The sequence below is a fragment of the Eumetopias jubatus genome, unplaced genomic scaffold (assembly GCF_037043125.1).
Source record: "Eumetopias jubatus isolate StellerSeaLion01/CBP00866 unplaced genomic scaffold, mEumJub1_p1.0 scaffold_9, whole genome shotgun sequence".
Lineage (NCBI taxonomy): Eukaryota > Metazoa > Chordata > Mammalia > Carnivora > Otariidae > Eumetopias > Eumetopias jubatus.
Window position 1 is genome coordinate 140,883,429 of NW_028274815.1, and position 25,043 is coordinate 140,908,471.

General features: G+C 51.2%; 1 protein-coding gene across 1 annotated transcript in view; it reads left to right on the top strand.

The window, feature by feature from the left end:
• PRPF6 (pre-mRNA processing factor 6) overlaps positions 1 to 25,043 on the top strand; it is a 44,761-nt gene that overhangs the window by 17,189 nt on the left and 2,529 nt on the right. Inside the window, exons 9-19 of the mRNA XM_028095689.2 lie at positions 287 to 449; positions 5,270 to 5,388; positions 6,543 to 6,761; positions 13,823 to 13,945; positions 17,670 to 17,791; positions 19,484 to 19,622; positions 21,270 to 21,389; positions 21,738 to 21,914; positions 22,376 to 22,509; positions 23,229 to 23,320; positions 24,499 to 24,613. Of these exons, the coding sequence (XP_027951490.1) occupies positions 287 to 449; positions 5,270 to 5,388; positions 6,543 to 6,761; positions 13,823 to 13,945; positions 17,670 to 17,791; positions 19,484 to 19,622; positions 21,270 to 21,389; positions 21,738 to 21,914; positions 22,376 to 22,509; positions 23,229 to 23,320; positions 24,499 to 24,613 (1,523 nt within the window). The remainder of the gene's footprint in view (positions 1 to 286; positions 450 to 5,269; positions 5,389 to 6,542; positions 6,762 to 13,822; positions 13,946 to 17,669; positions 17,792 to 19,483; positions 19,623 to 21,269; positions 21,390 to 21,737; positions 21,915 to 22,375; positions 22,510 to 23,228; positions 23,321 to 24,498; positions 24,614 to 25,043) is intronic.

The following is a 25,043-nucleotide window of genomic DNA, read 5'->3' on the forward strand; positions in this document are numbered from 1 at the left end:
TTCGTCTGTTGGTTTGCCTGTCACCCTGAAGGGCAGACTATTCTCTCATGGTGCTGTTGTGTGTCTCCCCGACTTGGGGACACAGAGGTGCTGTAACCACGTTCCCAAGCAGTGACATTACAGGGGTCTCTGGTGTAGGCGTACTTGAGGCCAAGCTGATGGATTTTTGTTTGATTGTAAAACCTGGGGCCATAGGTCTGATGAGCCCAGCCCCTCCTGTTCCTGAGGCTCCATCTCAGATTCCAGTCTGCATGTACACTTCCTATTCTTTCATTTTGCCCCACAGAGTGAAGATGTCTGGCTAGAAGCAGCCAGGTTGCAGCCTGGGGACACAGCCAAAGCTGTGGTAGCTCAAGCTGTCCGTCACCTTCCACAGTCTGTTAGGATTTACATCCGAGCAGCAGAGCTGGAAACAGACATTCGTGCCAAGAAGCGGGTTCTCCGGAAAGGTGAGCCTCCCTGGGAAGGCCATCACCAGCAGGCGCGTCTGGGGCTGTGGTCCCCCTGAAGGAGGTGCTGTCTCTTCTGTTCCTGGTGCCCAGGCTCTTGGAGAGCAGACTTTTTGCTGCTTTGCTCAGTTTTTTGGTGGTACTGGCTAAGGAATGGGTAGCATTTTGGGGCCTTTTTCTGGGCTGGGTTGTCCCTGCTCCTGGACTGTCTGGGACTGGGAGGCAGTTTCCGGTTTGGGTTTAGGTCCCACTCCTGCCTTTTCCTGTCGTGTGCCCTTGAGTGAAGTGAGCAGGTTTTCCACATCTGTAAGATGAGAGCAGTACTCACTCGGAACCTGCTGCTTAGGGCTCGATGTGGGGGTGTATTTGAAGGGCAAGCCAAGCCAGTCCAAAGCAGGTCTCGGGGTGTTGGTCCTTTCCACCATGAGGAGCCTGATGCTGTGGCAGCTAGCAGCACATCATTTGGTTCTAAGGCTGAACCAGTTGGGTAGTCACAGCAGAGGTGTGCATTAATTGAGCCCCTCCCATCTCCTGAAGCCTGTGCAAGGTCACGTGACAGCACCTCATCGTCTCACCTGGTGCTGCAAGCAGGGTGGCGTGTGCCGTCAGCTCCTGTCAGTGCGTGGTTTGCATACGGGGGAAGCCGATTCCATCCAGGATTCACTGCCGAGATGGAGCTTTTGTCGTGCTTTGTCATTATTGTGGAGTTGGTATAAAGAGCAGCATTTCTCCCTCCCCCGAACTGTGCTTTCAATCTTCGTTCCAGAGCAGATGCGAGTCAGAGGGTTGATGTGGAGTAAACTCGTGCAGATGGCATATTCTACTTGAACTTGTAGTGCAGGTCAAATAAAGTATATTTTGTGGGATTGAGGGCAGTTTTCAGTGAGGTTTCCAACTCTTATTGTTAAGATGTGTGTTTGAGTAAAATATTAGAGGTGTGTGACATCAGGCCATGCGAGTGTTATCACATACAGTTTCTGTGTTTGATAGAGGCCAGGCAGAGTCCCCCTTCTGTGTGACCATGACTGTGTGCTTCTGTGCATTCAAGTGTGTTTTCCTCTCTTGGGTCTGGTTTCCTGTTTTGCTACCCATTAAATACTCAGAGCCACTCTTAAAATGAGGCCAGGAACAGAAAGTTAGAACCTGTCTTGGTTTATAGGAATCAACTTATCTTGGGGTGCCTAGGGGGCTCGGTTGGGTGTCCAACTCTTGGTTTTGGCTCAGGTCATGATCTCGTGGTGGTGGGATCCAGCCCTGCCTTGCGTGGGGTTCTGCACTCAGCGGGAGTCTGCTTCAGATTCATTCTCCCTCTCCCACCCCCTCTGCCCTTCTCCCCTCTCCCCCTCTCCTCTCTCCCTCTCAAATAGATGAATAAATAAAATCTTAAAAAAAAATCAACTTATCTTTTTTCAGCCAGAAAAATAGTTCTTTAATGACAAACACATTAAACTCTGGGTAATTAGCATTATTTATTTGGGAAAGCTCTCCTGAATCTCGCCTGCCACAATCTCGTGATGAATGGTCAGAATGTCTTTGTGGCCACTCCTTTTTCACCACCAGATTACCTGGGTTCATTTCCAGCTGGCTTCAGATTTGGAGAGGGGAGTGGGGCATGGAGGTGGGGCCTGCAGGGCCTGCAGGGCAGTGTTGAGTGATGGCTTTTCCAGGACGTCCTGGATCTCTAGGGCAATGGCTGTCCTGGCTCTGCTTCTCTCAGAGAGTTGTGCTAAGGTAGAGAGAACACTGAGTCCGCAAGCCGGCCTCTGCCCCTGCTCCCTGGTCTTAGTCCTGGCCTGCCCCCATCCTTAGACTACTTCCAAAAACAGCATTCTTTTTTTCAGGTGCCACTTCATTTAGTTCTTGGTGAAAATCAAGATGACAGTTACTTCCATCAGTGACTCAGGACACCCTGCCAGCCCTTAGTCGCTGGCATGTGAGCTCTGGGTCTTAGTTGGTTGGCAGCTGACATCTTAGTCCTTTGTTGGGAGAACTTGAGCTTGGAATGCTAGTCTGACACCTGAAGAGGCCGAGTGACCTTGAGTGTGATACTTGACCTCTGAGCTGCGATATCCTTGTCTGTAAGGGCACATGTGGGCCTGTGGCTGGGCCATTGGCTGCTTCCTGTCAGTTCAGCTCACCACGATAGGTATGAAGCCCTATGTTACTCTGTAATTAATACAGTCCTATAAAAGCGAGGTTACTTTGCCCCGAAACCCTGTGTTGGGGTGCATAAAGCACAGCAGCCTCCAGTGGCTGTCACTGTTGGGTCACTGTGAGCACAGGGATAGCACCGGAGTGTCCTCCCTGCAGGGCCAGAGCTGTGTGTGCCCATCCTCTGCTGGCAGGTATATCTAGTTCCGTCTGGTCTTTTCCCGTCTGGGCTGCCCCTTATACACCGGCTGGGTGTAGCCTCTCAAAGTAGCCTTACAGCATGGTCGCTGTCTCTGGGAAGACCCTTGGTAGGAGCTGGACCGGCTGGCAGCAGTTGGCTTTAGCTTTATCGTCTGGATAGCTGATGGGACGCCAGTGGAGGAGTTCCCACTGTCTCCCAAAAAGTGGAGACACAGGTTCCTTGGTGTCATACCCATCTCTGGGTGAAGTTAGTGACTCTGAAGTTAATGACTTCAGTTCCACCTGGAAGTTCTGTGTGCTAGAGGTTGAATTATGAAGTTCACTTCCACTGATACCCAGTGTAATAGGGAGAAGGAAGGCAGAGGCAGAGTAGTCAGCATGCGTCTGCAGAAGCAGCAGGAGAATGGGTGTAGTTCTGTGTCCTTGTTTCTCTGGCTGGTTACTGGACTGCTAGCACCTTACCTGGTCAGGGTTCTTTACCTGGACCAGTGACTCAAACTATTATTTCTGAAGGGGCTAAAGCCTCAGCGGTCTTGCTTTCTTGGGCTGCTGTACTCCCATGAACTAACTCTTGGAAATGGGAATACTGAGCCAGGCCTTAAGACTCTGGGCTCTTGTCCCCCAGGACACTGTGGCAGCTCAGTCTCACCTTGGGCGTCAGGGCTCCTTTCTTCAGCCAGGGCTGGTGCACTGGCGTCAGAAGGTGGAGAGATGCATGCCTGTGTCGGTGTTCAGTGTGGGACGGCTGTGGCTGTGTGCCTTGGTGGGCACATCTTCCCTTGGGAGGAGACCTCCTGACAGCAGAGTTCACAGGTTGAGGTGGGAACCAGGCTTTCCCAGTGGGACCTTCAGTCGCTTGGATGTCACTCCTTTTTCCTAGACCTATGTGTTTTGGCTGTGTGAGAACCACCACTGTAGTTTGTTTTGGTTTTTTTTTTGCATCCTGTAAGGTCAAGGCCTGTTGCTTTGGGGTGTTTCTCCCAGCCAGTGTTTTGAATGCTCTGTAGTGTCCCACTGTTCTGCCAGGCCTTGGCTTCGAATGATGGGGGTGTGGTAAGGCCAGGGTATCCCATGGCCTGACCCCTTTGCTGCATGTCTTTTGCTGTGAGGTAAGTTTCTTGAACACATGATGAGTGTGTGGTGCTGGCATCCAGCTCTGTGGATGGTGGTGCTGGCAGAGTTCTGTAGGCAGGGAAGGCACATCCAACAGTGAGAGCCAATCCCTACCCCTCCCGATGGATTGGGTCCAGGATATCAGCCTAGTCCAGGGGCTGACAAGGGAATGGTTCTCTGGGAAGGGACTTGGCTCAGTGGTGGGCTCAGTGGCACCCTTGGGAGGGATTCTGTGAACCCCGAATGGCCCTGTGTGATCCTGCTACATGTACACAGCCCCATGGAGCAGGTGGGGGCCATGTGCCCCCTGAGGCCTGCCAACTGCTTCTGCCGGTGAGGGAGGCTCAGCATGTTGCATCCTGGCTTCCTCTAGGTGTCCTAGGTGGCCCCAGTCTGTGCCCTGATTCCATGTGAGAAACTTTGTGGGTCTGCGGATTCTGCACTGTTACATATTAGGAATGTTTTCTACACGCTTGGCCCTTCTGTTTCTGAGAAACAAGAACCCCTTTGGGATCTGCCTTAGAGGTGCTCTGGCTTCCTGCTGGTGACCTGAGCTGTGCTTTTCTCTGTCAGCCCACCCCTGCCAGGGGCTGACTAAGGCCCTGACCTCACTCTCCTGATACTCATACCGCAGAGCTCTGTGTTTATCTGCCTTCTGTTGGGGGCTTTTTGGTAAATTGCATATGAAGAAAGGTTGCTTAAACAAAGGTTTGGAAGTTTCTGGACTGCACAAACTGGTAGCTTTTTCTGGGAGCCTGTCCCCCTTCCCTGATGTCCCTACATGTGCTGGCTGCCTGTGGGCCACCAAAGGAGCCCACCTGCTCCGGAGCGCGTGAGGCTCGGCTGCCGTGATCGTGATGTCACCACACAGCGTGTGGCTCAGGGGCCAGGAAGGAGCTCACGCCCAGCCAGCCCTCTGATGCACGCCAGCCTGGAGATGCGTGTATCCCAGGGCCACTTCTGCTTTCCTTTCCCTTGACCTCTGCACACTCACCCACAACCTGCCTGGCCGAGCTCTTCATGTGAAGGTGATTTTCTTCTTGTGGTTGCCTGGCTTTGTTTTATAACGTTGATTTTCAAGCCTGGATGGGAGCAGAGACCACGCACAGCCCCCTGTGCCGCCTTCAGTCGTCTGCTGTGGCTCAGCCTTGCTTGTGATTCAGGATGCTCCACCTTGATCTTGGTTGCGTCTGCCCCAGACTTGAGAGGCCCTGTATAAGGGGCAGGTGTATGATCCTGGCCTGTCCCTGAGGGAGAGGTCTTCTGACCCTGCTGGCAGCAACATTCTTTGGGACATGAGCATCCTGCTTTTGCTTCTGCTTTTCTGTGACCTTTTCTTGTTTGACCTTTCCAAGCCCTTGAACATGTTCCAAACTCTGTTCGCTTGTGGAAGGCGGCTGTTGAGCTGGAGGAGCCTGAAGATGCTCGAATCATGCTCAGCCGAGCTGTGGAGTGCTGCCCCACCAGTGTGGAGGTGAGTCCACCAGGCTTGGCCTGCGTCCAAGTACAGCGGCGGGAAGTGGCATCAGCTGAGCATTGAACCCTGATTTCTGGGACTGTGAGGCAGCATGAAGTCACAGGAGGCCACCTTGTACTGCAGCTGCCAGGCAAAGTCACGCTCCTGATGCAAGTGCAGAACAGGAACTTAGCTGGTCTCTGGCCACTCCAGAGAGTTCTGTGCACAGCACTCTTTTTCAGGGCCCAGGCCTAATTCAGCTCAGAGTTTGTAAATGGGACCTGAACAGTGGAGGGTGATAGAAAATACTGATCGATCTTTCTCTCAGCCCAGCATGAGCTTGGCTCGTTGCCTCAAAGCTAGTTGGATGTCTTTAGTTTCAAACATTCTGGTTCACAACATTCTGTGCGATGATTTTTAGTCTTGGTTTTTTGATATCCAATATGTCCTTAATTATCTTAAGGGTATTGTGAAATTCTCCAAGCAAAATTAATCTTAATTTATTTATATAAAAGTAAATAGAGCCCATACACATCTTTGGTGATGAAATGTTGCAGAATTAACAGCCAGGGTGTGAGAACCCCAGAAAGCTGAACACCCATGTGTCCTTTGTGAAGTCAGCAGTCACGTCCTGCTCACCCTCTGTCCAACACCCGGAATGAGTCTGACATACTGTGTACGTTTAACTGGTGTTTGAAACGTGTGACTGAGAATCTCAGCGTCTCACGTTAACCAGAGTCACTAAGTCAGAAACATAACTGAACAGTTATCAGATCAGGTGAAAATGTTGTACACATTGGTGGGTTCTGTTTAAAGGATCCTTGAGAGCTATTAGAAAGAATTTTGTGGAGGGGCGCCTGGGTGGTTCAGTCGGTTAATCGTCCGACTCTTGGTTTCAGCTCAGGTCATGATCTCAGGGTCGTGAGATCGAGCCCCACATCGGGCTCTGCTCAGCGTGGAGTCTGCTTGAGATTTTTTCCTTCTCATTCTGCCCCTCCCACCCTGCTTTCTTTCTTGCTGTCTCTCAATAAATAAGATCTAAAAGAAGGAGGGAAGGAGGGGAAGGGAGAATTTTGTGGAAGTGTTGCAGCCCAGTAAGGTTGGCTCACCGTTTGACCTGGCAGGTTGTGCTGACTACCGTCCTCTTGTTTGCTGGTGTTCTCTCCATACAGCTCTGGCTTGCTCTGGCAAGGCTAGAGACCTATGAAAATGCCCGCAAGGTCTTAAATAAGGCGCGTGAGAACATCCCTACAGACCGGCACATCTGGATCACGGCTGCCAAGCTGGAGGAAGCCAATGGGAACACACAGATGGTAGAGAAGATCATTGACCGAGCCATCACCTCACTGCGGGCCAATGGTGTGGAGATCAACCGCGAGCAGTGGATCCAGGTGAGGTCAGCAGGTAGGACTCCCCGCTGCGAGCAGGTGTCAGTGTCTGCTTTAAAAATGCACGTTGGAGTCTCTCATAGGGTAGGGGCTGCTGGATGGTACCTGAGGGTTTTCATGTCGGCAGGGGAAGCAGGCATGTGTGGCCTTGCCTTATGTGATTGTGACATAGGTTTTTATAGAGTTGACACTTAAGAGTACGTCTTGGGGTTGGATACTCTGAAGAACTTTCTGTGTATGGACACTGGTGAGTAGTACTGATTTGTAAGTAGAAATAATATGACATAAGGAGAATGATTGTTCCATGGCTAGTGAAGTCTCTGAAGATCTTCTGACCCAGCCTCCAGGCCAGGTGACCTCTCCTGCCTTCCACTTCCATGTGAGCTCTCTGGGCGTGGGCCCCTCATCTCCTGGGGGGCCCTGTCTGAAGTGTAGTCAGCATAGGGGAAAGTGCTTCTTCACAGTGATCTGCTCCGTTCGGCCACAAAGGGCCCTAGAGGGCAAGGCTCCTTGCTTCACCTGCTGCCCCTTGGCACTGGAAGATGGCCTCAGGCCTCCTGTGCCCTCCCTTCTCCTGCTCCTGCTGCCACACTTCTGATGACCATTCTCAGAACAGCCCCCGAGCTAAACTGTCCCCAGTGTGGCCAGGAGGGCCTCAAGTGGTGCTGCACTATTTCTGGGGTCCCTTGGATCAGTGCCCCTACTCTTCCTCACATGGGTATTAAGCCATGTGGCCCCTTTCTGTGTTTAGGCAATTTTTTTTTTTTTTTTTAAATCCTGAATGCGTGAGGCCTTGCGTCTCCCTCTAAAATTTAATCATTGAGATTCAGTCCCTTTATTTCTTTGGTGTTTTTAGCCATGTTGTTACAGTTTTGATGCCTCATCCCTTTGTGCAGATCCACCTGTCCAGCCAGTGTCTTCTTCCCTGTGCCTGAGAGACTGTAATTTTTCTTGCAGTGCAGGTCTGACAGTAGATTCTTCTAGCTCTTACACGTCTGCAAACAGTCTGTATATCACCTTTGTTTTTGGAGGTATTTTAAAGATTTTATTTATTTATTTCAGAGAGAGAGGGAGAGCACAGAGAGAGAGGGAGAGGGAGAAGCCGACTCCCGCTGAGCAGAGAGCCTGTTGTGGGGCTTGATCCCAGGACCCCGGGATCATGATCTGAGCTGAGGCAGACGCTTAACTGACTGAGCCACCCAGGGGCCCCCAATCTTCTCCTTTTAAAATTGGGTTGTATGTCTTTATTATTGCTCACTTATTTTCCATTTTTTACTATCAAGTTGAGTTGTGAGGGTTTTTATATATTCTGGATATAAGTCTCTTTTCAGCTTATATGATTTGCAAATATTTGCTCCCATTTTGTGAGTCATCTTTGCACTTTCCTGATTGTATTGCTTATAGCACAAATGTTTGTAATTTTTGTAGAGTCCAGCTTATCCTTTTTTCTTTTTGTTGCTCATGCTTTAGGTGTCATATCTAAGGATCCTTCCCTAGCCCAAGGTCATGGAGATTTGCTCCTGTGTTTTCTAAGATTTTTATCGTTTTAGCTCTTTTATTTAGATCTGTGTATCTAGTTTTTGTATGTGGTGTGAGGGAAGGGTTTCACTTCATCCTTGTGCACATGGCGAGATTTTGGTGCTATTGTAGGAGCCAGTGGTCATCAGTGTCCGAGGTTATTTGTGGACTCAGTCCTGTCTCCTAGACTGTATACCCTGACGCCAGCACTGTGGTCCTGTGACTGCCGTGGTTCTGTAGAAAGCTTTGAAGTCAGGAAGTGTGAGTCCTCCTCCGTTGTTTACGAGATCAGCTGTGCTTGCTTCTTTGTGTTTCCATAGGAATTTTAGGATCAACTTACTAGTTTCTGCAAAAAAGAAACTTGGACCATCTTTGATTTTGATAGGGATCCCATGGGACCTGCAGATTGCTTTGCGGACCGTTGCCATCCTGACAGTATTAAGCCTTCTGATCCATGAACATGGGATGTCTTTCCATTTATTTATTTAGGTCTTCAGTTTTTTTCAACACTATTTCAGTGTATTAATATTGCACTTCTTTTGTTTTATTCCAAGGTATTTTATTATTTTTGATGCTATTACAAGTGGAATTTTAATACCGTTTTCAGGTAGTTCATTGTTGGTGTATAGAAATACAGTTTGGGTGCCTGGGTGGCTCAGTCGTTAAGCGTCTGCCTTCAGCTCAGGTCATGATCCCAGGGTCCTGGGATCGAGCCCCGCGTCGGGCTCCCTGCTCGGCGGGAAGCCTGCTTCTCCCTCTCCCACTCCCGCTGCTTGTGTTCCCTCTCTCGCTGTGTCTCTCTCTGTTAAAAAATAAATTAAAAAATCTTAAAAAAAAAAAAAGAAATACAGTTCATTTCTGAATATTGAGCTTGTGTTATATGATCTTGATGAAATTTAAATCATAATAAATTTTGTGGATTCTCTAGGATTTTCTGCTTATGGGATCTTGCCATCTGCCTGTTATAATCTTACCCATCCCTCCCCCGGCCTTTCTGAATGCCTTTTTATTTCTTGTCTAGTTGCCTTGGTTAGAACCTCTAGTGAAGTGTTGACTAGAAATGGGGAGAGCCAACATTGTTGTCTTGTTCCTGATCTAGTTGAATATGGTGTTAGTTCTGTAGCTCACTGATGCTCTGATCATGTTTTAAAGACTAATTCTTTTTCTCTCACCATTTTGTTTTGGATCACTTCTATGGCTTTGTCCCCAGAGTCTGTTCTTTAACATCTGATCTGCCTTTTATCTCATCTAGGGGGTTTTTTTCCTCAGATCTTGTCATTTTCATTTCTAGGAATTTAATTTTGGTCTTTGAAAAATGTCTCTCGTGGGGTGCCTGGGTGGCTCAGTCAGCTGAGGTTCCTACTCTTGGTTTCGGCTCAGGTCATGATCGTAGGTCCTGGGTTTGAGCCTTGCATTGGGCTCTGTGCTTGGCATGGAGTCTGCTTGAGATTTTCTCTCTCCCTCTCCCTCTGCCCCTCCTCCCGCTCACGCTCTCTAAAATGAACAAATCTTTAAAAAAAACTGTCTTTCACTTTTTTAATGTGAAACGTTAGATTTTTTGCTGCCTCTACCTGATATTTTGAATACATGGAACACAGTGATAACAACTGGTTTAGTGTCCTTGTCTCCTAACTCTGACGTCTGTCAGTTTGGGATTGATTCTGATACCTACGTTTCCTTTCGTTACAAGTTGCATTTTTTGTTTCTTTGCATAACTGGTAATCTTTGATTTGTTGCCAGATATTGTGAATTTTCCCTTTTTGGGTGCTGGGTATTTTAAGCATTCCTGTAAATATTCTAGACTTCCCGGTTGGGGTGCAGTGCATTACTGGAGGCAGTTCGACCCTTTGGCTCTTGCTTTGCTAGGTCGGACCCAGCAGCGGTGGATGTGGGACAGTTTAGAGCTAATTGTCCTATGGAGGTAAGACCTTTCTGTGCATTCCACCCAGTGACCTGTTTCTCCTGGGGGTTTCCAGTCAGGCTAGTGGAAACAAGCACTGTCCCTGGTCCCCTGTGAGCTCCGATCCTTTCGGATGGTTCTTTCCAAACACTCATGCTGTGTTTGGTGCTCAGTGAAGACTTTAGGTGACCCTCTGCAGAGCACAACGCCAGGGTTCTCTCTCTGTGTTGCACTATTCCTCTCTGGTGCTTGGTCCTGTGTACTGGATGCTCCTTGATCTTCTAGGGCTTGGCTCTGCCTCCTCCACTGGCCCTGCCTGGGTCCCCCTCTCTGCACCGCGGCCTGGAAAGTCTCTAAGCAGGGAGCTGGATCGACATGGGGTTCCCCTTGACTGTTTCTGTATCTCAGTCATCACACCCCTTTGTTACCCACTGTGTTCCATGTATTCAAAACATCCTCCGTTTCATGATCATCATCTGGGTTTGTGGTTGTCTCAGGAGCAGGGGATTCCGGCTGGGTCAGCAGTGTTTCTCCGGTCCTCTGAGGACTTTTGGAGGGTGATGGTGCACCTGCCAGGGCTTGCTGCTCCAGCTCTCTGAGTGCCTCCTTGGTCTCCTTTGAGCCCTGGGAACTGTGTTGCACGCAGTAGAGCTGAGATTCCTGTGCTCCCAGAAATGCCCACCTGTCAATTCCCATTCCTGATCCCCCTTTTGGGACGCACTTGCTTGGCCACAGCGAGTCCATTTCTTCTGCTGTGTTTCCATCTTGTCAGGACAGATGATTGCAAGAGGTGACGGTGTCCTCTCCCCTTGCTCGTTCTCACACCAGCCTCCTACAAACCCTTCATTGAGAACACTGCCCGTGTGCAGAAAAGTATAGCATGAGCTAGAATTTTTTTAAAACTTTCTTCAGATTTTGTGTTTTGCTTTTACTTCTACTAGAACGTAATGAAAAGGATCTGAATGTACATTAGTTTTACTTCAGTAATTTTAAGGTTAATACATACTTTTTGCGTGTGTGGTGTCCTGCGAAGTGTTATGACTTTCAGGTGTTTTGCCTCCTGAGCAAGTCACCGTTTACTGAGCACCCACTGTGTACCAGACTCTGCTAAATGCATTTTACCCTTGCCTTCTTACTTCCCATTTCCTATTGTTTGTGGAGCCCAGTCCAGGCCCTGAACCCACAGCTCTGCTGCAGACAGGAGCCTCCATGGCAGGTCCGGCTCAGCCCGCCTGCGCCCTTGAACCACGTCTGCATGTTTTCCTTTTGTCTCGCTGGTGCCTCTTCTTCTCCTTTCTTTGCTGGTTCTCTTTCTCCTCTTGTAATCTAAATGCCTTGGTGGTTTGGCCCTCAGCCCTTTTTTGAGACTTCTCTGTGCTTCTATGGTGATCTAATCTTCCCACATTGTCAGGAATGTAGCTTCCATGCCAGGAACCCCCAAATGTGGACTTTGCTCTGGGCGCTCCCCACGTCCTGGATCACTCCCCTCCTGCCCTACATCCCCCTGGGACATGTGACAGCACCACAGCCTGATGTGTCCGGGATGCATCTCCTGCTTTCCCCACAAAATCTACCAGTCCGGCCTAGCTCACCGCGGCAAGCAGTTTGAGTCTGTCTTCCCATCTATCCCTGGTCCAGGTACTCCTTGTCACCCAGCTGCGGCCATCCTCGGCCAGACACAGCCTCTCCTGGATGTGGCAGTGACTCCTAATGTATATCCCTGTTGGTGCTCCACCCAGTAGTCAGGGCGGTCCATTTATTTTTTTATTTTTTTTCAAAGATCTTATTTGAGAGAGAGAGAGAGAGAGATCGCATGCACACAAGCAGGGGGGAGCGGCAGGCAGAGGCAGAGGGACAAGCAGCCTCCCCGCTGAGCGTGGAGCCCGACATGGGACTTGATCCCAGGACCCTGGGATCATGACCTGAGCCGGAGGCAGTTGCTTAACCGGCTGAGCCACCCAGGCGCCCCATCAGTCTTATTTTAAAAGGGCCGCCCCAGGGGCACCTGGGTGGCTCAGTCGTTAAGTGTCTGCCTTTGGCTCAGGTCATGATCCCAGGGTCCTGGGATCGAGCCCCACACATCAGGCTTCCTGCTTCGGCTGGAAACCTGCTTCTCCCTCTCCCACTCCCCCCACTTGTGTTCCCTCTCTCGCTGTGTCTCTCTCCGTCAAATAATCTTTAAAAAAAAAAAACAAATGAAAAATAAAATAAGATTGATTATATATGACTCATTCTCTGATTTAAAAGTCTCTGGGTGCCTTCCTGCCACACTGCAGTAGAACCCAGAGCTCTTGCTATGACCTGCAAGGCCCTGAGCTCCGGGCTCGGCCATCGCCCCACTAATTTGCCACTATGCTTCCTTGCTCATTACTGGCCTTCTCATCATGCCTTCTCCTCAGGTCTTTGCTGTTGGCTCTGCTCCCTGCTTGGGATGCTTCTCTGACGCTTGTAGGGCCCCGAGGACCTCTGCGTGGGGCTTCTGTGGCCCCTTTCACATGAAGGTCCAGCTAGGGTCACCTCTGGGTCAGCATGTCCAGCATGTCTCCTGCACCCTGTTGCCCTGACCACTTACCATAAGTCTCTTAGTAGAGAGAATAGGGTGGTTTCTACTCTTTCTTGTTGCAAAGAGTGCTATAAAAGTGTCCCAGTATGTAGGTTGTTTTGCACGTATGGAAACGTATTTGTAAGGTGAATTACTTAAAGTAGAATTGCTGGGTCAATAGATACACTTTTTATTTTGATGGAGAACTTGAAATTGCCCTCTGGGGGATTGTCTATTTGTGCTCCTCAGCCGTGTGCAAGTGTCTGTGTCCCCACCTTTGCCATACAAGTGTCTTGGCACACGTTCTGATGTTACTGATTTGATGTGTATAAAATGTGCTTATAAAAATTAAGAATGGCTTCTTTTCCGATGTTTAAAAGTCTCTTGTAGTTTTGTTTTCTGGAGAACTGTGTGTTTATGTCCTTTGCTTAATTGCATTTTGGTCCTTCCCTAATTGGCGTGCGAGAGACTTGAGTGACACGTTTCTGTGTCTCAGCTGTAGAACCACGACTGTCTTTTCTTTGCACATCCCAAGATCTGCTTCTGGGGCCCACCTGCCCACCTGCCTGACGGGGCAGCCTTGTGGTGGTCCTTCCTCTGGGCTTCTCTCTTACCTTCCATGTGCCAGGCTCCTCCACTCCCATCCCCCGTCTGTTTTGGTGTGAATATGTCTTTCTTTTGTCCATTTTGAATCCTGAGTTCAGACCCTCAGACCCGTGGATACAAATGTTTGTGAACTTGTCTTGATTCCTATTACTTTGGAAGTTTCTTTTGTGTAGGAACCTCTTATAGCCACTGAGTTGCTTACTACAGTACTTTGTATGCAGTAGGTGCTTATGTAATGTTTGTTGAGTGGATAGAAGTGGCTTTGTTAAGTGCTTAGGTATTTGTCTAGCATATATCTGCTTGGTGGCAGGGATGGGTACACCCGTGAACGAGCAGACCCAGTCGGGTGGGCTGTGGCGGGGCCCGACAGACATCAGAACCTTGTGTGCACACCCCACTTGCCATGCAGAGGCTCTCTCGGTCCTCATCCCATAGGAATAGTGTGCCCCCCGTCAGGCACCTGCAGCTCTGGACTATAGTCTTATGCCCCTCTTTCAGGATGCCGAGGAGTGTGACAAGGCCGGGAGTGTGGCCACCTGCCAGGCTGTCATGCGTGCTGTGATTGGCATCGGGATTGAGGAGGAAGATCGGAAGCACACGTGGATGGAAGATGCTGACAGTGTAAGTCCAGCCCAAGGGCCTGGAGTCCATCTGGGGGGGACTAGCCCGCTGTGAGTCCGGCACAGGGGCCTGGATCTCCGTCCATGGGGGGCTAGGCTGCCGTTGGAAAGTGTTTTTGATCTGCTGATTTTTGAACATAGTTGTCAGGAATCCAGTTTTCTCTTCACCCGGGTTTACCTGGGGAGCTACTCTTTGCATACCTCCTGATCTGCAGCGGTCTGGGTGAGCTGATTTTATGCTGTGGACCGGAGGCCAGTACAGAGTGGGCGCCCACAGAGCTCTCCCAGCTGTTCCCTCTCCGCACCCTCCGTGGTTGCTCTTGTAAGTTGCAGTTCGGAGAGTAGTTTCCTACTTTGAGATTATTTCCTTAGAATAGGCTTCCAGAGAAGAAAGCATGGGGTCAAAATCGATAAATATTTTAGGTATTTAATGCCTTAATTGTGGCCCTTCTTTTTTTTTTTTATCTTGTTATTTTGAAATAATTTGAGATTTATAGAAAAGTCGCAAAACTGTACAAAGAATTCTTACATGCCCTTCACCCAGACTCCCCCAAATTCGACCACTTCGCCACATCTGCCTTCTCACCCTCCAGTCATACTCAACAAACCCACATCTCTTACTTTGAACATGCTGCAGAGGGGGTGGCCCCTTTCCTCTAAGTGCTTCGGTGTGTATTTCCTTACAAGAGGGTGTTTTCCTACACAATCTCAGCACAGCTATCAGAATCAGGAAATCATATTGATACCGTACTATTATGTAATTTGCAGACCTTCCCCAAATGTCACCCATCGCCTCCCTAAGTGTCCTGTTAACAGAAGGAAAACCCCAGCTGTGCGATGATGCAGTAGCTTCCCAGGGTGACATTGTCAGGCCCTGGCGGCCCTGATATCTGCAGGAGGGCTTTGGTCTGTCTTTGTTTCTCATGAGGCTGACTGTTGTCAGGACAGGCCAGTGACTTTGTGGAGCCCCCTTGATTCAGGTCTCCGTGATGTTTCTGTACCATGGGGTTGAGGTTCTGCATCTTTGCGGGACGTTGGGTCCTCCTGGCAGGTTGTGTTGGTAGGTTTAGGTGCCTGTTCAACTCTGACCAGCTCAAGTGGCATCTCCACTGGAAGGTTATTCTTGTTCTTTGTAATTAATAAGTGTTTTATGGGGCGGCACTCTGAGACTAAACATCTGGTTTCTTGTCAAACTTTGACCTACTAGTTTGCAGGTCCATTAATGAGGTTTTTGGCCTGTATCAGTTACTACTGTGGTATTTGCCAACCAGCGCTTTTCTAAGATCGTTTCTTCTACGTAGTATTAGTTTATCAGCGGGAATTCTACAGTAATGAAGAGCTTTCCTCTGTCCGTTATTCACATGGGTATTTGCTTCCTTACATTAGCAGAGACTAGGGATCCCGGCTCCGTTCTGTGAGTCTATAGCGCCTGCTCGCCTCACCTGTGTGGAGCCTCACAGAATCTCCTCTCGAAGGCCGCATGTGCCCTGACCCAGACCACAGGTGCTGGCCGCACCATGCATTTCCAGGGGCCTGTGGCCGACGCATGGCCTTGTGCACAGTGATATACTCTTGGTTCTTTTTTTTTTTTTTTTTAAGATTTTATTTATTTATTTGACAGAGCCCGATGTGGGACTCGATCCCAGGATCCCGGGATCGTGACCTGAGCTGAAGGCAGCCGCTTAACGGACTGAGCCACTCAGGCGCCCCATACTCTTGGTTCTTTAGGGGGGACAAGACACAGGCCAACTGTGATGATTTTTAAAAGCTTTTCGTGATGTGGAGACACAAGTATAACAAATATGCTCAGTCTCTATATTGGAAGAAATTTCCTAAATACGTAAAAGAATCCCAGTTCCTGGTTGTTGCGCTCCTTTTTATTCTAGATGTGGGGTTAAACACCTCACTTCTTTTTATTTTCCTTGTCTTTGACAGCATTGGAGGCCCTGGGAGTCAGGTGGAGGGCATTGCCCTATGGCTAACGGATTGTGAGAGCAGAAACCCACGAGCTGTTGCAGATCTTCTCTTTCTTTGTTGCGTCTGCCAAGTGTACCGGAGTGAGCACAGCTGTCTGTCACAGAGCTGTGCACTTCTGGAGGAAGAGCTGGAGTCCCTGTGCTTAGAAGCAGAGTGTTTTCCTGATACTCCCATGGCTCAGGGACTGGCACAGGTCACCCACACCTGAGACCCTGGGCAAGCTGTCCCGTGATCCTGGGGGGCCATGTTAACTGTCCTCAGGACCTTGGTCAGAAGTCACAGAGAGGGGTACAGACCAGTTCGTATGGGGTCTAATCCTCACTTTTCCAGACGCTGCTGGTCAGGACTCACCCGAGGCAGGGCCCTTCCTGGTTTTTGTGGTGGTTGAGTCAGATTGAGGCCATGTGACCGAGGAGGAGCCCAGTCTGAACAAGGGGGTCTTAGCTGCGTGCCTGCTCTTTAGACTCCTCCACACCCATTTCCACGCTGGTGGTCTTTGAACAGCAGGAGGCTTGCTAGTGGTTCTCTTGGAGAATGCGGCTGTCAATCTGGGAAGTGGCCTCAGGAGGCCTAGACGCTGTGAGGCTGCCTGTCTAGTTCCATCCGTGCCGTTTGGATGATCACTGTTGCAGAACTTTGTTTCTGACACACTTCTAGTGGCTTTTCACTTCCCTCAAGACACACAGCTTCTTTCGGTACGAGAGTGCTTCCCGAGTCTGCAGCGTGTGGGAGAGCCACAGGTTTTCCTGGGCAGCCCAAGTGTGCGTCGTGAGGCTCCGTGACAACAGATCTCAGCCTGTCCTAGTGAGAGTGTCCCTGGGTGTCGTGACCATCTAGAGACATTATCACCGTAAACAGTGACTGGTTTTCTTGTGTTGCTTAATGCTAACCAGGGAATAAAATCATTCTTGAGTGAGGAAAACAGCATCTGAAGAGAATAACATGTGTTTATGGTAGGTCTGTTTGAGTGGACGGGTTTTTTCTTTTTTAAGCTGCATTTTTTATTGTGGTAAAATACACATATCCTGGGGCGCCTGGGTGGCTCGGTTGGGCGTCTGCCTTCGGCTCAGATCATGATTCCAGAACCCTGGGGTCGAGTCTCGCATTGGGCTCCTTGCTCAGCGGGGAGTCTGCTTCTCTCTCGCCCTCTGTCCCCCCACTTGTTCACTCTCTCTCCCAAATACATAAATAAAATCTTTAAAAAAAACATACACATATCCTAAAAGTTGCCTTTCCAACCACTTGGAAGGCTGTGACTCTGCATCCAGCGCATCCACAGTGTTGTGCAGCCAGCCCCGCTGCCTGACTCTAGAGCTGCTCCATCCCTCACGCCAGAACCCACACCCGTTCACACTCACTTGAGTGCGTGGGTGCTTGCTGTTTCTTCTTTGTATTCACGTGTGTTTTACAGATTGCTGACGACTGTATCTTTATAGTGGAGAGTATATAGTACACCTAATTTTTAAGAAGGAACCCGTATGTGTAGTGTGTGGTCGCAGCATGCCTGTCTCACTCACCTGTGGCTGGTGTCTGCCGTTTGTCTGCACCAGTTCCTGCTGTTTGTTGAAGGCTAGCAGACAGCCCCAGGCCCCCGTGTGCTTCATATCCCCGTCCTCCAGGACTTCCCTCTCCTGGACTGTGTTTCTCACTGGGTCATCCTGTTGTGTGATTTTGAGCAGAGGTCGTCACGCCTCCTGCTCTGGTGCCGTGCTGGGCTGCCCGCTCTCATGCCTGTCTCTCTGCTCTAGTGTGTGGCCCATAATGCCCTTGAGTGTGCACGTGCCATCTATGCCTACGCCCTGCAAGTGTTCCCCAGCAAGAAGAGTGTGTGGCTGCGAGCCGCGTACTTCGAGAAGAACCATGGCACCAGGTACGTGGTTGGGCCCCAGGTGCAGGGGGTCACTCTCCACCTCTGTGTGTGCATTGACCCTCTGACTGCAGGTTGGACAGAGCTGAATTTAAACCTCATGTCCCCACAGGTGGGCGAGGGCCTGAATTTGAGATCCAGTTCTCTGTGATGAGGGGCGGGGGCTTCCACAACATGTGAGACTGTGAGATCTGTCTTGATGGCTCCTTCTGCCATAAGGTCATCACTGCTCTATAGCTGAGAGACTGAGACACCGAGGGTGTCTGTGCAGCAGAACCTGCAGCTGAGCTGGTGGATGCCCGGTGGCCCAAGGGTGCCTGGGGCGAGGCAGGGGCCTGAGGCCCCACGTCCGTGCTAGGACTGGCTTTAGCAGTATGGGCGGTGTGGCGTCCGGCCCAGGCAGGCATGGTTTTCATTTAAGCTGGGCTGACTCTGGGTTTGGGCTAGTTTTGTGCTCTGAGGAGGTCCTTGACAGTTTTCTCTAATTGTATTCTTTAATTGAAAAAACCTTTTGGGTCTGCCTTATTGGCTGTAACTGCTGATTAAATTAGGTGTTGCAATTTCTGGTGTTCAGGGGGTGCCTCTTCAGGGCACCAGGCCCATGTTGCTGTATGCACCCTCTGCCTGGGCTCTCCGCTGCCCTTCGCTGTGCTAGGGTGAGGTGAGGGGGGCAGGGCTTGCTGATCTCTGCAGGGCTTCTGCTGGGAGCACACCGAGGCTCTGCTTCTTTCCTTTCCTGGTGTTGCTGAATCTCAGTCTGCTCAGGGTGTCTGTCCTTATGTGTTGCTGAGGCTCCTGTCTCCTCCCCACTCCCACCATCTGGTTTGGTGTTTGGGAATTAACTCCCTTGGGGATGCTTTGAGATGACTCTGCTGGCTCACCCCTGTGCAAGTTCACCTGTGACAGTCCAGGTACGGAGCAGGGCCTCTCCTGGAGACTGTGGTTTGTGGATGTGCCTCACTGGCACTGCTACCCCAGGTCCCTGCCCTGGTCTCGGGACCATTCCCTCCCCGTCTCTGGCACCCTTCCCATCCAGCTGACTCATGGAATGGAATGGCGAGAGGAGGTGGGGCGCTATGGATCTGGGGTCCTGGTTCTGCTGTTGCCTGGGAAGCATGGTGTGTGCTCTCTCGGGCTTCACTCCACACAGAGCGAGTCCTTCGTCTTGCTGTTGAGGCCCAAAGAGGTCATCTGTGCCAGGTGCTGCAGCAGAGGGGTGGTGGCCACATGAGGGTTGGGGGCTTCATACCTGATACCCAGGCTGGCGGTATTCTTGCTCAGTAGTGACCAGAATAATTTGTTTCCAATAAGGCAATTTCTTTGGATACCGAAAATAGGTTCTGGGTCATAATCTTTATCGGCGGATCTGTGGTTATAGATGAAAAGAGGTCTCCTGTCACCCAGACCGTGAAGTTATCATTCCCCTCAGGACACATGGCCATAAAAGGGCCCCTGAGAAGTCCCTCCATCAGGCTTAGCCACATAACAATGCCTTGCTTTGTAGCACCCTCTTCAGTAGTTGATTTTAGAACCTTTATGAAGAGAAAAGATTTCCCCACACTCTCCCCATTGTAAAATCTGGTAAATCATTTATAGCACCGAACTTTGGAGCAGTTAACTATCTTTTCAGCACCCACGCTGAGGCTGTGAGCACCCTGCATGCTCTGGTGGTGACTGTGGCCCCCTGTCTTCCAGGGAGTCCCTGGAAGCGCTGCTGCAGAGGGCCGTGGCCCATTGCCCCAAAGCGGAGGTGCTGTGGCTTATGGGCGCCAAGTCCAAGTGGCTAGCAGGGGATGTGCCTGCGGCGAGGAGCATCCTGGCTCTGGCCTTCCAGGTGGGTTGAGGGGTCAGCGGGGCTGCAGGGGGCGTGTGCACTTGAACCCCGACCCAGTGCCTGTTGGGGACTGAGGGCTCCAGAGTGCATGTGCCCTCAAGCCCTCCCCCTGCTCATTGATGGGAGCTGACCTAAGAGAGGGGATGTGTGTGGTCAGAATGCACCGAACTTGGGGTGCTTTATAGGCAGCTGGGGTCCTGAGGGGTTCCAAGAGTGGGAGAATGGCCAGCTGGTGGACCTGCCTTGTGGTAATGGCCACTCACTGTAACCACAGGCCACATGTTCCAGAGCAGAGAACATAGGGCCAATGGGTGATATTGCCCAGCAGTCGCCAGACACCGTTTCCCCACATAAGAGCACAGTGACAACCTCTTTCCTATGTGGAAATTCGATGGTCAGTCCCTGCACTCTGCACGTGGGCCACCGGCTGCAGCCAGGCCTCGTAGGTGGCTGGAGTCGCACCCAGCCAGGCTGACGATGGCTGACGTCATGAGCTGGGCAGTATGAGTGTTAGTAGTTTGCAGCATACTTAATTCTGTGAAATTTTCATTCCAGGAGAGTTAACGTACAGTGTTATGTTCGTCTCAGGAAGTGTGCGACATAGTGATTCAACACTTCGATGGGTTACTCAGTGCTCACAGCATAGGTTGTTTTTTAGGTTTTTTTTTATTTGACAGAGAGAGACACAACAAGAGAGGGAACACAAGCAGGGGGAGTGGGAGAGGGAGAAGCAGGCCTCCCTCGGGGCTTGATCCCAGGACCCCGGGATCATGACCTGAGCCAAAGGGAGATGCTTAACTGAGCCACCCAGGTGCCCCACAGGTTTTTATACACTGTTGAGTGCAGCATAAATGTCAGTCTGCTGTTGCAACCCTGACGAGCATAATAATAAAGTCTGTCCTTCCTTGAGTAAATGCCGCGAGAGGGATTGTATCTGGCCTTTGGCTTTCTGCTGTCCGTTGGAGGACAGCCACATGTTGAGGATGCTGCTCCTCTCTGGCTCACAGCGTCTCCTGCCATCTGCCTGGACATTGCTGCTTGTCCCCAACACCCCCTTCCAGGTGGCTCTCCTCTCCCTGACAGTCACCCAGGGGATGCCTACCAGGTCTATGATGCAGCCAGGCAAGTGTGGCCAGTGGGTGGCTGTGCTTTCAGGAGGCCGTGAGGATACCACCCCTGTGTCTGCTGGATTCTGGGTTGCATGTGGCCCAGTCCTACCCCGTGGGAGCCCTCCACACCATTGGTGATGCCCTTGGCATCCTTCTTTCCTGCTCCCGTGGACACACTGAGATGGCTGGTTTTCCTTGTCACCAGGCTTGGGAGAGGATTGGGTGTGGCAGATCCACACGGGTCGTTTTGAGAGGTCCCTGGGGCTTAGAGTGGGCCCTGGGGAAGATGGCTCTGCCACTGCCGGTGTTGTTGCCTGGGCGCCTAGAAAATGCGCTGGCTGGTTTTCAGGCGGGTCAGCATTCTTGGGCTGGACCCGACTTTGTCAATCTGTTAGCCCTGGAAGTGCTTGGATCACACTGTCCTGCAGCAGAGGGGGCCCCGGCCCCATGCCCAGGCTGGCTGCTTTTGATTAAGTGTAACCTAGCCCTGGCCACTTTGTTCTGATCCCCTCCTGACACTGTTGCTCTCTCCCTCCAGGCCAACCCCAACAGCGAGGAGATCTGGTTGGCCGCTGTGAAGCTGGAGTCAGAGAACAATGAATATGAGCGAGCCCGGCGGCTGCTGGCCAAGGCGCGGAGCAGTGCACCCACTGCCCGGGTGAGCAGGCTGCCTGGGTCTCATGGGGTCCCCAGGGCCTGTGGCGTCAGGAAGCTGTGAGGTGCCCACTAAAGCCTCGGTACACTAGGCTTGTTGGTTCATCCTTGACTTTGACACGTGTTTGTGTATTTAGGCCCCCATCTTGTTGCAGGGGATGCAAAACAGCTTACGAAAGTCTGTAAAACATGGTGGGGCAAATGACATTTGAGGGGAGCTATGGTGTGAAGCCTGTGTCCTCCTGGTGCAGGTGCCTGTCCTGGCTGGGCCCAGTGCTAGAGGTGGTCATGCTGTCCAGACAGATGGTGGGGGTGGGGGCGGGGGCTGCCTGACAGCGTGTTTGCCTCGCAGGTGTTCATGAAGTCTGTGAAGCTGGAGTGGGTGCTGGGGAACATTGCAGCAGCCCAGGAGCTGTGTGAAGAGGCACTGAAGCACTACGAGGACTTCCCCAAGCTGTGGATGATGAAGGGGCAGATTGAGGAGCAGGAGGAGCTGATGGAGAAGGCTCGGGAAGCCTACAACCAGGGGGTGAGCCTGTGTCCTTGGCTGCAGCTCAGAGCTTCCCCTTGCAGACGGAACACCTGGCCCTGGGGTGCCATCTGTCCCCCCTTGTATGGGAATTGGAGGCCTAGGGGTCAGTGACTTGCTTAGGCCCCAGCAGGGCCAGACCCTGGTCCCCTCACTCAGACCTGTGCTTTTCCTTCTGCAGAGCCTTATGCACTGCACTCAGTGAAGCGTGGTTACAGCTCACCTCATGTAAGGGCTGCTGTGTATGCTCCCCATACGCACGCGGGCACACACAGCCGTGTAGTTGGCACACACGTACGTGTGGCATGGCCATGTACATAAATCTCCACACCCAGATGTGAAACGGGCAGGTCTCTATGGACGCAAGCATCCCCTACTCTCCCGGCCTGAGGAGCTGGCCACAGCTGTCACAACCCCTCCCTGACACCAGCCGAGCGCTCTCTTGTCTTTGTTGGCTGCAGTTGAAGAAATGTCCCCACTCCACCCCTCTGTGGCTTTTGCTTTCTCGGCTGGAGGAGAAGGTTGGGCAGCTGACCCGAGCTCGGGCCATTTTGGAGAAGTCTCGCCTGAAGAACCCAAAGAACCCGGGCCTGTGGTGAGTCCTGGCAGACCCAGCTCACCCCTCCGACGGGCTGTCCTCCCTCAGTTGTTCACGAGGAGTCCTTTGTGCAGCAGTGTTTCCAGCTCAGGCTCCGTGGGAAACATGGCAGGTGCTGTCCATGAGGAAGCACGGTTCCTGCCTTGGGAGCGTTCAGCCCGGACACTCAGACGGGCCTGTAGATAGTTGGATGCAGCTTAATTTGTGCTCTGGTAGAAGGTGCCCAGGGGAGCCAGGAGCTAACAGTGGGGGATCGGGGATGGATGAAGCCAAGAAGGTAGACCCCACAGAAGAGGTCACATCTAGACGAGCCTTTAAGGGATGAACACGAAGTTGTCAGGTGAGGATGGTGTTCTGTCCATAGGAAACAGCTTGCGGAGAGGTGCCGTGTAGGGTTCATGGTGTCAGAGCTGGGGTGTGGTGGTTGCCAGAGGAGACCTCAGAAAGATGGGCAGGTCCTGGATGCTGCTGACATGGTGCTCATTGTTCCAGTGGTGACAGCATGCCAGCCGGACCTCGTCCTGCACGTGTTTACCCGCACCTGCATGGTGTCAGGGTCCCAGGCCTCCTCACTTCTCTGGCGGATGGGCTCTGCTTGGCAGCGCAGGGAGCTCCAGCCACGGGGGCTTCCCAGGAACTTCTGGGACTGTAGCTAGGCTTGTCCTTGGGCTTCTGTGCATGGGTGCTGGACCTGCCCTGTGGGCCCCATTCCTCAGGTTGGAGTCTGTCAGGCTGGAGTACCGTGCAGGGCTGAAGAACATTGCCAACACGCTCATGGCCAAGGCGCTGCAGGAGTGCCCCAACTCCGGTAAGCGGCTTCCTGGCTTCCCAGACTCGGCAGGCAGTGGCACTTCCTGAGGGAGTGGATCTCAGGGTTCAAACGTGCTATGAAAGCGTTTTGTTTGTGAGAATTTTAGCTCTGCTTGGTCTTTCAGACATTTGAGTTACGTCTCCAGTCTCGTTGTGGGGAGTTTGACTTCGTGTTCTGATGCGCCCCCATTACTTTTTCTTCTGAAACTTAATTTCCATTTTCTTACCTTGCATCTAAACATACATGTATCATGAACATATTTGGAGTTAAAAAAAAAAAAAAGGATATTAAAAATCACCTATAGGGGCGCCTGGCTGGCTTAGTCGGTGGAGCATCCAACTCTTGATCTCTGGGTCGTGAGTTCAAGCCCCACGGTGGGTGTAGAGATTACTCAGAAAAAAAAAAAATCACCCATAAGCCCACTACTGAGAAATTGTTACTTTTTGCTTATTTGTATTCTTACAGCTTGTGTTACTACACACAATGGAAGTCCTAGTGTGTTTAGTGTTGTGCCTTGTAAAGCTGAAAGCTTTGTTTTGTTTTTTTGAGATTTTTTTTATATGAGACAGAGCAAGAGAGAGAGAGCACAAACAGGGGGAGCGGCAGGGAGAGGGAGAAGCAGGCTCCCCACTGAGCAGGGAGCCCGATGTGGGACTCAGTCCCAGCACCCCAGGATCATGACTTGAGCCGATGGCAGGTGCTTCACCATCTGAGCCACCCAGGTGCCCCTAGAGCTGAAAGTTTTGTGAGAATTTTCCATTATCATCAAATCTTCAAGAAAGTAAATTTTTCAGTGGCTTCATGGAATGTAGCAGTGTGGGTATGCCGGAAGTATACCACTCCCCTGTTGGTCAATTTGAATCTTTACTAGCATTTCTGATTGTTTTGTTCTAATAAATCCTTGGATGTGGAATTACAGAGTTGGTGGGAGTGAACCTTGTAGGTTTGGGGTTCTTCCAACCCAGTCACCACCTGTGATGGTCCGGCCTGTGCCATCAGGGCTGCTGTGTGGCAGGCAGGCCCTGTGGGCAGACATGTGGGAGGTCATAGCCATGGTCAGAGGACGCCCCGGGTTAGAATCTTAGCAAGCCCCTCTCGGGGTAGCCTGCACATGGACAGGCCACTTCTGAAAGCAGAGGTGGGGTCTGAGTTGTGCTCTTACGTCTGAATTGCAGGTGTCCTGTGGTCTGAAGCCATCTTCCTTGAGGCAAGGCCCCAGAGGAAGACCAAGAGCGTCGATGCCCTGAAGAAGTGTGAGCATGACCCCCATGTCCTCCTGGCTGTGGCCAAGTGAGTGGGGGCATCCTCGTGGGGTTGCTGACCCTGGAGACCTGATGGAATCTCTTAGGGTCCTTGGCCACCAAAGCTCCATGATAAAGCACTTTTGCTTTGACCCAAAGCAGGCACATCTCCAGGCAGAGGCCATGCAGACCTATGCTGCCCCAGTGGCCTGGGCTGTCCCTGACCCACAGACAGGCAGCTTCCTGTGGGCCTGGCCCTCCTTTCCTCCGTCCTGGGCTCCTTCTGATGGGAGTGCTCTGTCTGTGGCACTTTTCAGTCTACACCTACACGTGTCCTAGGTTGTAAGAAGGAAACTTGCTGATGTTGGTCCACACAGAATTGAAGTAGTAAGCAAAGCAAAGGGCTCTAAGCAAGGAAGTTGTTTTTCTTGTGTGAAAGTGAGAAAACAGACATTTTCACCTTGGTGACCTCAGGGACA